Genomic DNA, 16200 nt, shown 5'->3' on the forward strand with positions numbered 1-16200 from the left:
AGCAAGGAAGACCATAGAGACTAACTGTCCATTTTCAAACACTGTCTGACCCAAGGTATGTGTAAATGGCTGAAGGATCCTATCCTATACTATAAGCTGGAATTAGGTTTTCTCATTCTTTTTACATATTTTTCATTTAGAAAAAAACAAATATTTTCTTTTCAAACCTAATGTGAGATATCTTATAGTTACAAAAAATAGTTTTGAGGTGACAGTTGTTCTTTAGTTTATATGTGCACGTATATGTTTGTATATTCTGAATTCATGTAAAAGGGCAGGAGCCCGAAGTAGGGTTGTGAAAAGCACCAGGTCTGATTTATACACTGTTTTATTGCTAGTCATTTGTTCTCTCTGTAACATTGAGGGAGAAAACTATTTGAGAACATCCCCATTCCCAATTACATAAATTGTGACAGTACAACTTTAATGCCCCATATTTGGGGTTATTTATACAGCACGTTGTCAGGGTAGACTATTTTGGGTGACAGATTTCAGTGCAATGGGAGTATGTTTGGGTATAATGCTGAACGCATGGAGTTTATAAATATGGGTTTGTATCATACAATGAATTCAAGTTTTGGTATTATAATATTCATAGAACACGTTTAGGGTTAAACTTGGGGTGTGGTATAGGGGGAGGTGCAGAAGGGACAAATGCCGGTATATGTAGGTGGGGCTATAATATTAATTCCCTGGTCTTTATGCCACTTAGCATGGCCCTGCCTGTATATGATATTCAAACATTTCCTCCAAATCTACCAATAGGGCTAAATTTGCAGCATATTCATTTTCGTTCACACATGCACATTTTATACGCTGCCCATCAGCATGAAATGGGATTTGTGCCCTGGCCAATGTGTTTTATCTGACAACCCAAAATAAGATCTAACCTTAGGATATCCCTAGAGATGTACAGGTGCCTCAGTGGAAATTACTGGTCCACTCACCTGTGCTAAAGCCGATATTTGAAGTCTAAATTGTTGGCGAGTTTTGAGAACATGTTTTGGAGAACCCTGTTCTAGACTAGGCTGTAATTAAAATAATTAAATACACACTTCAAGCACCATAACTATGAAAGCATGCCTGGTCTGCACTGAAGTCTCTCCCTGTGTGTAGTCAAACCGTTTTAGACCGGTTTAACTTATTACCTGGGGTACAATGGCCATCGTTCCCTGTCTCTCTGTCTGAGCTAAGACCTGCAGGGACAGACAAATCCTGGCACCATAACCACTACAGCAAACTGTAGAGGTTTCAGTGCTTGGAATGTTCCTATAAGCTATGCGCAACTTGAATTGATTTACATTGACAGGTAAAACTATTGTTTCAATTAATTGTATATTGCCTACAATTTACATGCTGCTTGCTCTAACTTATTTCATTATGTATTATATTTTAGAAGTAAGAATGTCTTGCAGAATTTTGTAATGTTTGCTAAAGTTTAATCAACCATGGACATCTCTCTTGAAGTTCTTCTATCTACAAACATAAAAAGGAAAACACCTTGCGCAAAGATCTGTTGGCTAGGACAGGTGAGTCTAAAAACATAGGACCTTTCAGAACGTATCTGCATTTGAAGCGTCACACGTCCCCTTTGTTTAGTATATTTTAACTAAACATCCATATAGCATACCTACAAATAACTCCTGTTTTCATGCGTCATATATGACTTTACTACTCACGTATTTGGTTCTAAGGTTGAAAATGCAAACACAAACCGTGTTTTTAATGTGTCTTTCTTCTTTGTGACAGATCTATTTTTTTTTTTTTTTTTTAGAATTTCAATAGTAAACAAGTCTTAAGAGTGAAGTTTCTTTTTTGTGACTGGTCCTTGGTCCCTTTGAGGAAAAATAAAGTTATTTTAGCAAGGATTACACCTTTAAGTGTCTGAATGGGCAGAAGACTTTTTAGGGAAATATAAGTTTAAAAAAAAATATTATTTGATTTTTCATCGAAAGAATACATAAAGAAGTGATTCGGAAGGACTCGCAGGTCCCCCGTCACTCCAGCAAGTGGCATAGTAAATTGCATTCTCAAACATTCAACTCAATAAACTGGAGTAGCATAGTAGCATATCTCATATTAAGTATGATACCGTATGAGTTCTTCATGACTGGAAACCATGTAATGTGTGATTGGTCTACCGCCCTTCTAAATGGAGTTAGGTGACCTTGTGTAATATGGAAGAGCAGGGACAATATTTGGAGTGTTAACTTAAACCGGCCTCAAGTCCTGGCCGTACTGCAGTGGAGTGATATAGGTGTTTTATTTCTATTCCATGTATATGTGTGGATATAGGGCTTTTGGAATGACCTCTCACCTCATCTCTCATACCTCACCCAGTGCGAAGGGTATAGCCATGGTCAGGGTGGCTCATGCTTTCCTCTGCTCTTCATCCCACATTTCTACGACCTGTTCCCCTGTCTTCAGCCTCCAGACAGAAGACTTATTATACTTTATGTGGGGATTAAATATCTTAGTGTGACTATCATGGAAGATATTATATATTATTGATATTATCATTTTTAACATTAGCACTGTACAATGAGTGCAGGAGGTCTACAAATAAATTAACTGGACAGGTTTGTCTTTGTTAATTAACAGATCGAGGCTTAGCTATACAATATATTTTTTCCAGTCGGTTTTATTATGTATATGTATGTATTATAATTATAATTTTTATTTTTATTTTTTTTACATGCATCTTGTTTTTGCCACCAGTACATATTTTTATTGCTGGATCTGTAAATTTTCATCTCCTTTTATTTTCCCCATATGTGACCTTTTATTCTGTCGTGTTTCCATATCTCTAGGAAAAGGAATCTGTTTTCCTTGTGGATGAAAAGCAGCTCAATGAGATAAAGCTACACTCTGGTAGTGTGAAGAAGACCACCTCACGTCTGCAAGCAGTGCTTAATAAGAAGAGCGTTGTGACCCTTGCTTCATCTCTCAACGGTGGAGTACTTTATTATATTGGAGAGCCATTCATTCAATAGATATGCTACAAAGTCACCGTGTATTTTCTGCTTTTATTTTTTTTTATTTTTTTTATACCGGATGAGTCAATAATCAGAGTAGGGTTTAAGGATTTTTTTTTTTTTTATTAATGAACCAATCTGAATGATAATACGTACAATTAATGCTTATTGCATAGAGATTTGTTTGACCAGGTACACATAATGACATCTTTTAAATGAGCTCCATTTGCTGCCTCACAAAGTTGTGCTTCTTTGATTGCATTGTTCATAACATTAGTTAATGTTTGAGGCTCTAATGCTCACATTTCTGCACGGATCTTGTCCTTGAGCTGCTCAAGTGTACGCAGTTTGTTAATGTACACCCACCCCTTCAGATATCACCACAGGAAGTAATCAGTGCTGAAAATTCAGGGTGAATGTGGCGGCCAAATAATCTGGGAATTTCATAAAATTTTCCGCTCGCTAAACAGTTGCCGCGGGAGGTCCATTGTGGCCCTGGCTCTATTGGCAGTAGACACATCCTGTTGAAAACACATTCCAGGATGATTTTCCACTACAGGACATAGAACATGGTCAATTACATCCTGATATGTTACACCAATAATATCCTATTTTTACTTATTGTTCCTTTGTGAAATTGCCCATCATCAATCTCCCAAGAATCAATTATAAGATTTACCTGCAACAGAAATATTTAACTACTAAGAAATAGGTTGTTTACCTGTCAAATCCTACTCTGAATGATATATTTTAACAATTTAGTAGCTATGTGCTCCCCTTTCCAAACACAGACTTTCTGTGGTTGTCCAATCACAGACTTCCCAGTGGAGCTCAAGCAGAAGTCTTTGCAATGCAGGTGCTCTGAGCAATTGCCTGTCTCTCGAGTTTAGCTCCACTGAGATAAACAACCAGGAAATCACAGGACTGGCTGTTTGTCAGCCAGGGGGGTTTTCCACTGTCGATTTTTGCTAGGCCAAATATCCTCAGCCTATTACAGCAGTCCAGATTCATATTGATTATCCAAATGTGGCTGTAGAAGGTGGGTTTATGGGTGCCTGCCAGATTCAGTTTTTATTAAACCATTGCGAACGTGTTTGACAAAACAATTTTAAAATTGTGTTTACTAAGCTGAAGTTGTTAGTCTTAAGGGTGCCTATTTAAAGATGCACAGATAGCAGATGTCAAAGATGTAGAGCTTTACACACACAATGTGAATGAAGGAATCACCCAAATGCCTTTAGAACATTTCATTTTAGGTTAATCTTATAATATTTGTGATATAATCGACTAGTGGGTCTAGCTATGACATGTTGCCCTACCACATATACTTTGTGCTTGTTTTGATATTGCAAGTAATCTTTTTGTCCTATAGTTAACCAAACATTGTACCTTTGTGAACTGAACTCTTTGCGTGTTTGCAGGGCTAACAATCTTAAGACATAAATGGTTTTTAATCTCCCTACCCTCTCTCATATAGGAGCCTGGTTGGCAGGCTTACATTTATCGGGGGAATTATTCTTGTGGAATAAGGATTTTGACTGTTTGCAAACTGTGCCAGCCACTAATGCAATCTCACAAATCCTCACAGAAGCCCAAGGTAAGGCATTTATTCTAGGAACTTAATTTACTTCATTTTTTTTTAATTGTTTGAATAGCCTGAACCAGTTTGGGCCCCAATGCAAATCTGTTAGCATCACCAAGGAAAAGGGAAACAAAGTTACTGTGTTTGATGCAGAATAGTGTGCCTTTTCAAAGTAGTTCTGAGGAATCCAGTCTCATTAGATTGTTACAAGTTTTGCGATTTCTTGTTTCACTTTCAGTGCACTCATTGAAGCTGTACCTGTGTGTGTCTGAAGATGGCAGCAGAGTTATCTTGGCGACTCACACAGGTTGTGTCTTTTTGTGGGAACTTACTGAGAAAAGAACGTGTTTACTCCCTTCTAAAAGGCATGTAGTGGCAGGAAGATGGACCCATATTGAGTCACAAGAGTCGACTCTGTTACCCAGCATGGCTGACAAAGAAGCCACAGTCCACATAGCATTTGTAAAAAATGAGGTAAATTGTTTTTTCTTTTCCATATAAATTGTAAGATTTTATTATTAGATCCATTATGGATCCAAAACTTTGCCAAAATACTAGAAATAATTTAAATGTTGGGGTGGATTCTATCCTCTAAAGGTTAGTATTTTTTGTGGAAAAAACCTTTTTTTAAGGAAAAGAAAATTGTAACCCATTTACCTAAAGTGGAATTATCACTTCTCTGGAAGTCACACAATTGAATACAAGTTTGAGAATCACCTATACCTTGTGTTAACCTTGTGATGCTTAGTTTCCTTTTAACATGTTAAAGATTTAACAGGTGACATCACAGTCCAGTTCAGTCCAGGCAGGGCACACATTGCAAATGAGGAGGAGACCATAAATATTCAGCGTCATTCACTACTGAGAATAATGAAGTGTGGATTTGCAGGAATTCAAGGGAATTTCAAGTTCTAGACCAGAATAGTCTAAGTTCAGCTATGTGGGCCTTAAATTGGAAATTCACTTAGATTTCCTAACATTTCTAATTTTAGTGGATAACCCTGATTTGTTTGGGCTTTTTCTCTTCCACTAGTTATGTTAATGGCAGTAAATATATTTGGGGATAGAAAAGCAAAATATTACAAATTCTGAGAATTGACATTTCATCCTTAAATTTCCATTTCCTTTTTTTTTGTGAATCCGAAAATCGCACATATAATTTGTGCTTCATTTACTGAGCATTACTTGGGAAAATCATTATATGCTTATTTGGGGGAGGGGCTACACAATATATACAGGTGAATTTAAACAATGCTAAGCGCAGCAGAATAAGTTGGCGCTTTATATATGCCCAAAATAATGGCTATATGGATGGATATGGATATGGATGGATATATATATATATATATATATATATATATATATATATCCACAGTACATATATCCTTGCACTCACGCTTCAATTACCTACTGCTTTAAATGACTCACTTAATCCTGAGGAAGGTCCCTTCGTGGACCGAAACGTTGATTTTTTTTACACATGGAATAAAGCAGATTTCTATTTTTGATACTACAAGTCCATCTATCTTAGAATGACCTTATATCTTTCTATAGTTGTTTTATGGAACAAAACATATCTTTAAAGAATGTGATGTGATCACAGATCCTTTTTAATTCAGATTAAAGTTCTGGCACAGTGAACATAATTAACCATTCTTGTATCTTGTCCTGTAAATGTGATTCTTGCAGGTCCTTGGTGACTGCTGCCTCTGCACGTTTGCATTTTACTCTGGAGTGCAACTGGTGATGACATTTTTGGCTTTACGCTGGTTTGAGAATGATCTGAAGTATAATAGGTAAGGTTCATCAGAGTATATTCTATGATATGAGAGTTGTATGGTGATTATACTAGCAAAATCATATATCAAATATAAAATTGATAGATTAGCCTAGAGCCATTTAATTCTGAAAATGCCTCATCTGATCAGAAGTCAAGCCGGCTTAACATACTTGTGAGTACGAGACCAACTAGGAGTCCTCCATGAAGGTTTTAAAAATAAACAATATAGCTTAGACCCTAAGCTTTATGGAGGGTTTCCATTGTACAATGCATGTGAATTAGTCTCAGAATAGGCTGCATGCAGAGCTTTCTACTATGGCCATTTTTTAATTCAAAAGCCAACTGTAGCTAAAACATATGGTGGCAATATCCTTTACTGTCACATTATATAAAAAGGTGCTTTAAATTACTGATCACGTTTTCTAGCTGACCTGAGAGGTAACAGGATTCATGGATTTTATCAAAAGAATGCATAAATGAGCGAACACTCCCTGATGTTTTAAAATGTAGCGCTCATTCATTGCAATATACAAGAATAGTGCTAATTATTTCTTTCAAGTCATAATGCCCCTTATCATTACACATTGTACATTTTTTGGTGCATGTAAGTCAGTGGGGACTGTTCCATTGAGCTCTATGTGAAATCTCATCAGTAAATTTCAGGCTGAAGCTTTAGCCAAATTATGAACATGTTTGGGAGAATTTTTCCAAATCAACGATTTTATCTTAAATGTTGCCATTCACTACAGCTTGTTTTGTTGTCTAGTCACTACAATTTGTAGTTGATTCTTTGGTTGATTTCACGCCCTTGTGTGCAACCGTTCTTATTTGTCGCTACACACAAATCTTTGATCATTGTATTTTTTGGGGCAAAGAATGTAAACCATCAATTCTAACACTACAAGTGTCTATATAATCACTTAATCTTTTAGTTCACTACCGTACAGAATCCACTGGGCACAGCAGAACTGTTCATTATCCAATCTCGTCCCTCCGTGTGAGCCAGTGAAATCGAGAGGAGCCCTTATTGCCAGCTTTTCATCAGATGGTTTAGTTCTGGCTTTGGCAATGAATCAAAAAGATCCCTTGGTAAATATTTTGCAAGATGGACAGGAAAGAGGTGTGTTGTGACTGTGTCTCATGTCCAGAGCGCAAATACACATAAAGTACAATATTACATCATGTAACGGGAGACATGTACAACAGTACAGTTGCTTTTTGATTGAAGGTTCATGGATGCCGATATTTTCAAGGTCTTCAGACTGTTGCAAACTACTGATGTTATGGTGTTTTTATTCATGTAGGCAACTCAAATCCTGTTTATAAACACAATGAACTTTATCACTATCCCAGGACATCTGAGGGGCTGTAGCAGCAAAGGACAGCACATTCCATCAAGGTTTCTGCGGTTAGTGTAAACACGCTTGTATAATGGAAATTTACTTGAGGTTGATGTGTAATTAATAATTGGGATAATAGTTTTTCTCTTATCAGCTCATATTGGGTAGGTGATATGTCCTGGACAGCAGATAACCTGTTCCTGGCGTGCGTGTTAAAGCGTGGTTCTCTTCTCTTACTGACGCGTTTGGGTGAGTTGCTCACTCTAACAACTTTCGGTTGTTCTGTTGAGTTTGGACCTGCGGAGTTCATCCCACTTCACCCATTGATCACATACAGGTTAGTGTTTTCTAAATATGGCTTTATGTTTATGGCACCAGTTCATATGGCAACCACTTTATAAATCATTTGTAGAAGGCAATATGAATAAAACCCATTTAAAAATATGTAACAATCAAGCCTTAAATAGTAACTTGTTTGCAATATCTTCTCTTTTGTTCAGTAAATGGGGACTAATCCAAAATCACAGGTTGTGCTCCTACTTACAGGCATTGCTTAATAAATTGCGAGGTACAGTTTTCTTTTAGGCAACATTAGATCAGCAAAAAGTATGTACCGTAATATATTTTGTAGTTCCATAGGATAAAAAAGCTATATACACCACTAGAGCTGTGTGCATCGTAGGAATGGTTGGAATTTATTATTTATATAATAGAAGTTCAATATTCAAAGGTCAATCTAAGCAAACTATCTACTGCAGCCGGACCAGAGTCAAACGGGTTTTCAAAATGATTTGACAATTAGTCCCCATGGCACTTGCGATCAAGCTTCCTTCTTATCGGAACGTGTCCGTGTTCTTTTTTTTTTATTTTTTTTTTTTTTATTTTTTTTTTTTAAATTCTTTATTTTTGGGGCGGAGCCTGGCCGTCGAACTAAGCAGAAGCAGGGGACACGAGCTCCTGCTCAACGGGCAGGAAAATCGGCAATATCAAGGGCCAAACAGCCCAAGGACCCAGCGGGGTGCATTACCCAAGTCGGGGGTGCACCTCTGAATATAACGAGACTTTTCTGAAGCCCGTAGGAGCTAAAAAGGCGGAACAGCAAACGCGGCCTACAGAAGCCGGAGTTGGGGAGAGGCGGCCGCTCTCTCTGACACCGGATCCCCTCAGCAACGAAAGCGGTCTCCAATTCCCCCCCCCCTTTGGACCGGTGGGGGATATCCCGGTCCTCCTGGACGGACAGACCAGGCAAGCTGACCAGCCCTAGGGCACACATAAACGGGAGAAGCACGAGTCAGGAGGAGAGCGTCTAAGATGGCCGCCCGTCACAGTTCACAAAGGGGAGCCACGAGCACCCGCATGCAGCCTTCCTCCATGGAGGCCCTCGACAGGCTCTGCTCGACCTTCTATGAGCTGCAGTGCAGCAGGGGTATGTCCAAACTACAAGCAGCACGAGCGGTGGCCATGTGGATCCGACCACTGACCCGCCGCCGCCATTTTGGCGCCCCACTGCAGGCATTCCAAGCGGGAGCCCGTCCAAGCAAGCACCGACAAGCAAATAAGAGAGAGACGGACCGCACTAACCTGAGCACACGCACCCACCCACACACAAGCGGCAAGGTGAACGCCGGACAACCCCCAAAGCCCCAGCAACGTACCCCAGTACACCTCCGAAATGATGACCACCATGCGGCTACCTGGGACAGGAGCAGCACACCAAGCGACGGTACAGGAGGCCTCCACGCCTTACAGAGTTGGAGATGGAATCTCGGCGCCCTGGAGCAGAGGCCTACAGACACACCGGCTGAAGCCTCACCCCTGCCAGCTAGAGGCATAGGATGACTCTTAATACCCCATTGCTGGATGGCCTAGTGCCACGCCACCACGTCCCTGCAGCTGCAACGGACTTTACCTCACATCAGCAGGGCACCGCAAGATAGACTCATACTGACATTACTATTTGCAGCATAGATTTCACCGGCTGCAGACTACAACACTGTAAGCGTACAATTTATGCTTCAATCAAGTGATCCTAGCCTAGACGGCATCACCCACATAATGCTCACTCGATTTAGCAAGAAATGTCAGTACTGTGATATGGCTAAGGGTATGAGTTTCCTGTAACTGTTAACTTTGTTAACCCTTTGCTTTACTTTAGTCGAGATGACCTGAATGCTAGCCACAGAATTTAACCGTTAATATCATAATGCTACCGCAACCTTTGTACTTTTGTCTCTCTTGTCTCTCTCTCTCATTTCCTGCTCTCCTCATGTACTCTCTTATCTCCTATAACAATTATTGAATAGAGCAACGCAAATCTCTCACCTGTGTAAGCTGAGTAATCTTGATTAAGATATGAGACCTAACTGCTAATAGACTGTAAGTTGTGACTAGTTAGATAGCCTGCTTCAGCGTGATTATATATAGGGCCGAAGCTAAAGAGACAACGATTAATGCACTTAATATCCATAAGCTACCGTAACCAAATGTCTGTGTAATTAATCTTAGACAGCCAGCATGTACTCAACCTGTTTTATCATTTATTGTTTAAAAACAAAAAAACATGTGCGCACCTTCTAAATGCTTAACAACTGTTTGAACTCTCGTATGTTTATATTACCTAAGAATGCTGTTGTGGCATTACAGTCAAGCGAATGTTATACATGCACATCAAAAATAAAGAATTTATAAAAAAAAAAAAAAAAAAAAAAAAAAAAATTCTTTCTTTTTGTTGTGCATGCATATAACACGGGCAGGTAAGAGGTGCCCCAAGAGCATTCCTCTAGCTTATCCACTTTCAAAACGAGGAGCACAAAGAAAGCAAGCACATTTTAAAGTATTAACAGTAATAAGTTGAAACAGTCGCTTTTGCGTGTAGTGGTATGATTAGTTAGGCTAGATCTGTGCTTCAACTATGCTCGTGGTAGCGAGAGCATCATCTTTATAACAAGTAAAATTAAAATTACAGCGAGGGGCACAAATAAAGCAAGCACATTTTAAAGTATTAACAATAATAAGTTGAAATAGTCGCTTTTGCGTGTAGTGGTATGATTAGTTAGGCTAGATCTGTGCTTCAGCTATGCTCGTGGTAGCGAGAGCATCAGCTTTATAACAATTAAAATTACAGCGAGGAGCACAAATAAAGCAAGCACATTTTAAAGTATTAACAATAATAAGTGGAAATAGTCGCTTTTGCGTGTAGCGGTATGATTAGTTAGGTAGGTTAGATCTGTGCTTCGGCTATGCTCGTGGTAGCAAGAACATCATCTTTATAACAATTAAAATTACAAAGTGATTGCCTACGCCTAGTCTTAAATCAACAGAAAAATTCAACGGCAAGCTGTCTAAATCGATAGGAGAGATCAGTGTCTGCAGCGTGGCGGTGACTAAGCCCCCTATTTTCTTCTAAAGGTTAAAAATGGAGTGAGGATGGTTTTGTTTTAAATGGGATTCCAAGGTCCCTTAGTGGGGGATGTTATGGCTGATGGGGGCTTGCGCAGGAAGATACCTGCTTGTGTGCGATAGTGGTGTGGGTGCTTGATGGGTTAATGACATGGAAAACAGTAGTGAGCTACGTCCGCCTATTGAGTTCTAACTTATAGAAACATATTTGAAAAATAACAATAACATGCAAACCATGATAAACCTTGTGTATGTCAGTTGAGTGCTATGTTAGGCTCATGCCTCTGGGTGTTAGGCAGGTTGACTGCTCAGGGAAAGGGCTTTTCTGGCATGTGCACTGTAAGTCAATCACTGTTAACAGTGCATAAAACATTAGATGAGCAGGTGGCATACAAGCATACAAGAATCCGTTGCATAAGGCCCTCTAGCCTAGGTATTGGCGCCATTATCAGGGGTGCTAGATTGTTACATTACAGGCTAAACTAAGTTGCTAGTAAACATAGCATGAAAAAGTAATCCGTAAATGTCCCCGTGAGTCCAGTGTCTGAGGCAAAGACAAGTGAGGTACCCTTTCGGGAAAACAAAATAATCCATGAACATTAATAGCGGTACATCTTAACAGAAACCTGACGGAAGTTCCCAGCCAGGCTAGGGTAGCCTGGGGACCTCAGGTTTCGAAATGACCCCCTGCACGATATTTCTCACTGTGTGGCCGGTTGTGTGGTCGCCAGTCCCTGATTATGTGGTAGCTGCAACGTATGGGTCGGGTGTTAGTCCTTGCGGCACGAATGGGATAGTTCTCGCCGGGTCCCAGGAGTGTGTGGGCGAGGTGGTGCTGTGCTGGCCCGTCTGGGTGAGGGAGTCCGGAGGGAGGCCCAAAGCCTGTAGCAATTGTGCCGCGTCGGCGGGGTCCTGTATCTTGTGGTATTCCATTCCTTGGCGGACCGCCAGCGTGTGTGAAGGCCGCCAGCGGTATTGGAAGCCATGTTTTCGGAGCAGTGCGGTAAGCGGTCGGAATGAGCGCCGCCATGCCAGGGTCATATTCGAGAGATCCGCATAGAAGCTTAGTGTCATGTCTTCGAATCGGAGAGGTGGTTTACCCCTTAGGGCTTGGAGGACTGTCATTTTATCTTGGAGGGTGTGAAAAACAACGATTAAGTCCCTGGAAGCCATAGCCGGTGCGCTAGGCGGCTTAGGAACTCTGAAGGTGCGGTCAGGGCTGATGCCTTTAACTTGTGAGTTTGGCAGAATGGCTACCAGGAGCCGTCCAACTACCTGTGGAAGCTCTGCATCCGGTATGGCGTCTGTAACCCCTCGAATCTTCAGGTTGGTTCTCCGCCTGGCGTCTTCATAGTCTGCGAGGCGGTGTTCGTGGTAACGCTGATGTGTTTGCAGGTCGCTCACTGCCCGCTGAAGCTCACCAATCTCTCTGGTGTGGGTCGAGGAGGCTCTTTCAAGGGTGCCTATGCGAGTCGTTAGGCCCTTCAGATCTCCCCGTACCGCTGTTATGTCTTTTTGCAGGGTCGTTTGGAGGTCGGTAAGTAATTGTTTTAGGACCGCTGTAGTTACCGGAGCTGAGTCCGGGTTAGGTTTATGCTGTTGCGGGGGTTGTCCCGTTGTAGGGGTCGGTGGGTATTCATCTTCAGAAAGGCCATCGGAAAAGTCGGAGCAGCCTCCGTGGAGCGCCGCCATGTTGGATCCGCCTGGGCCTCTCGCCTGTCTCCACATGTCCCCGATGGTGAGCCCTGGGGTGGGTTTTTCCGCGTATATTTTCTTCGTTTTTCGCCCCATGGTGTTGGGAGCGGTTAGGGGGACTTGTTGTGTATTTGGGGGTCTATTCTCGGGTGTTATCCCCCAGATTTCTTCGTTCGTGACCCGGAGCTCTCGTTTATTGCGGCCGCTTGCTCCTGCAGTCAGGCTCCGCCCCGTGTCCGTGTTCTAGATATCAATTTTGTCCTACTTTCCATAGAATTCATTGGCGGAAGAGAGTCGCCCAATGAATTTTGTCCAAAGACTGAAGAAATTGATTTCACTAATGCAAAAGTAAGGACTTCTGTTTCACTTACTGGGACTCCAGTGAGTGTCAAACTGATCAAAAACTATTTGACTTTCAGCAGTAGACAATGCCACGGGACTCGTGCATCATAACCACTAGAATAGGCAGTAGTGATTGTGCTATTTTTAGTGCTCCGTTAAACCACAGTGCACCTATTCTGAGGATAAAATGGCATGCAGATACTTTATTTTATCTCATTCACTGTTGCATCCATACTAAATGTGAAACATAAGGCCTGCTTCAACAGATAACCTTCACTACTACCCATGGTAAACCACTTATTATTGCATGGAATCTATAGACTGGACCCAAACTAGGTTACTTGTTCTGAATCCATACAAAAAGGAAGGACCTCTTTTAAAGTAGAGCTGAGAGCCACCTTTCTGATCATAAACTGCTGCTGATTAAATTAGGCTCAGGCAGATGCAGTCAGTACACACCCCTAATCAGAAAGTGATGTACTACATTATTTACAAGGAAGTACATTGCGCATAAACAAAAGGTTAGGGAAGTAGATTGGTAGAATAGTATTCAATGAAGACTTTGTATGTGTTTTTTTTTTTTTTTTTTTAAACTCTTATATAATGGTAATGACTTGGTTAACAGACCACATTAAAAAAAAAAAAGGGAGACAATGGCCCCCGCTGAAGAAATCTTAAAGTAAAGACAGGGCCTGATTTAGTGAGGCCCTGATTAAAGGAGCACTATAGGGTCAGGAACACAAACCTGTATTCCTGACCCTGTAGGGTTAAAACCACCATCTAGCCCCGCTTGCCCTTCTTGCCTCCCTAAATATAGTAAAATCTTACTTGTATTCAAGTCTGGAGCTGCATGCTTTGTCCCTGTTTCCTTTAGACCTGCCCACTGCCTGCTGACATCAGCAGAATTGGTAGCCTGATCCAATCACAATGCTTCCCCAAAGGATTGGCTGAGACTGACAAAGAGGCAGATCAGGGGCAGAACCAGCACAATTCAAACACAGCCCTGGCCAATCCGCATCTTCTCATAGAGATGAAATGAATCAATGAATCTATATGAGGAACGTTCAGTGTCTGCATGCAGAGGGTGGTGACACTGAATTTTTGGATGCATTTTAGGCAGCCATGACCCAGGAAGGATCTCTAACAGGCATCTGAGGAGTGGCCAGTGGAGTTATCACTAGGCTGTAATGTAAACACTGCATTTTCTCTGAAAATACAGTGTTTACAGCAAAAAGCCTGAAGGAAATGATTCTACTTACCAGAACAAATGCAATAAGCTGTAGTTGTTCTGGTGACTATAGTGTCCCTTTTAAATGTTAACTAACCCATGAACTGTTTGCTGTTTTCAACACTTATAACATACTGGCCAGTATGTGCAATATCAACTGTAAAATACAAAAATAAAAATGGTAGAACCCCCCCCCTCCCCCCCCCCAACATTTGCAATGCATTACAGTCAGCCTAGTCCAATAAAAGCCCCAAGGAACAAATTGGGGGGGGATGTTTGACCCATTTCAGGTCTGCTGTGAGGCGATCTACGAGAGGCCCCAGGCCTGTAAGAAGACTTTAATGTTCACAATGGATTGTTTCATCTTTCTCAGCCAGTACGGAGTGAGGCTCGCCTTGCGCTAGGAAATGCCTGGTGCATGAAGGAGTTTAACCCCTTAAGGACACAGCTTCCGAAATGAAAAGGAATCATGACGGTATATTTCTATTGTGTCCTTGAGAGGTTAAATGTCTCCTATAGACCGTTTGTCCATTGTAGAGTGCTTCTGCATAGGTCTGATAAAACATCAGTTTGCATGTTTCAAAGTCCTAAGGGTTCTAATGCCCTTTCATAGTTTGGAATGTTTCCGCATATCTCCAGGGATGAAGGGTGATCGTAAATAGCAGCAAACGTGACGTGAATTAGGTTAGAAACATCTTTAAAGTACAGGCAGATCTTAGCTCTGTGGAGATGCGACCTCTCTGTACGCTGGTTGCTCCACCCTCCCTATTTGAAAGAACTCCTAACACTTAATACATTACTTTGTGTCACATTGTTTAGGGGTCTATAAAAACCGCACACAAGGGAGTGTTAATGTTTCCTATTTTACTATGTTGTCTAATGATAATCATTTCAGCCTTTTCACAGCCCCTTCCTCTGTTAACATGATTTATTTGTGTTATTCTCAGCACTTCATTCATTCCTCTTGTCACTGCCATTATCTCTGGATTTATTGTATTTTTTTTTTAATCTTATCTTAAAGGGAAATAATAATTGGAAATGTTTTGTATATAATGTTAAAAGGAAAATAGACCCCAATTACAATCTTCATTTTGGAACTATAGGTTAAGTTTCCTTCTGCCCATCACATTTGCTTAAAAAAAAAAAAAAAAAAAATTAAAATAAGTAAAGTATCGATTACTCAACTCATTTCCAGTGCCGGGACTCCTCCACTGCCTGCTACACCAGCGAAGATGTCCGCATACCTGCTGAAGTCTCTATGATTTCTTCCAATCCATTGCTGGTACGCGTGACCAAACATTGCCCTCGTCCAATCAAATGCTGCTACCAGCAACATTTGATTCCCAGACCAACCTTCACTTGGTATGGAGGAGGGGGGGAAGTGGATTTAATCCTGCAATGTAAATTACTGCAGTTTCTTAATAAAACTGCAGTGTTTTACATTGCAAGGTTAAAATGACAGGGCCACTTTGCTTAGATGAAGTGGTCTGGTTGACTACAGTGTTCCTGTAAAGGGACACTCATGACCTCTAAGCATTGCTTTATGTATGAGGAGTGTGTGGTTTTTTTGCACAAAAAGTGCAGACAACCGTAGATATTGGCACTTTTATAAATTAACCCCGTTATCACACCTGGCTGTCAATCAGACAACTGGTCCTTTTTACTAGCTAGTTGTTAAGCTCAGTGAAGCTAAACTGATGAAGCATGCAACGTCCTTGCAAAGACTTGCATATATGCATTTTAATTCCTATAAAATAAAATTTTACATTCCTTTATATCAAGAGACAGTTATGTTTAACTTTGCTGTTGAACTGGAACAAAAAGTTTTTAGAACTAAAACACAATTCTGAACACTGTCT

General features: G+C 40.7%; 1 protein-coding gene across 1 annotated transcript in view; it reads left to right on the plus strand.

The window, feature by feature from the left end:
* Positions 1-1405: 1405 nt before the first annotated feature.
* Positions 1406-16200, plus strand: part of CPLANE1 (ciliogenesis and planar polarity effector complex subunit 1) — a 79460-nt gene continuing 64665 nt past the window's right edge. Inside the window, exons 1-8 of the mRNA XM_063453979.1 lie at positions 1406-1529; positions 2811-2952; positions 4453-4572; positions 4796-5031; positions 6247-6353; positions 7270-7426; positions 7642-7745; positions 7832-8014. Of these exons, the coding sequence (XP_063310049.1) occupies positions 1449-1529; positions 2811-2952; positions 4453-4572; positions 4796-5031; positions 6247-6353; positions 7270-7426; positions 7642-7745; positions 7832-8014 (1130 nt within the window). The 5' untranslated portion in view covers positions 1406-1448. The remainder of the gene's footprint in view (positions 1530-2810; positions 2953-4452; positions 4573-4795; positions 5032-6246; positions 6354-7269; positions 7427-7641; positions 7746-7831; positions 8015-16200) is intronic.

This window comes from Pelobates fuscus, chromosome 5 (assembly GCF_036172605.1).
Source record: "Pelobates fuscus isolate aPelFus1 chromosome 5, aPelFus1.pri, whole genome shotgun sequence".
Lineage (NCBI taxonomy): Eukaryota > Metazoa > Chordata > Amphibia > Anura > Pelobatidae > Pelobates > Pelobates fuscus.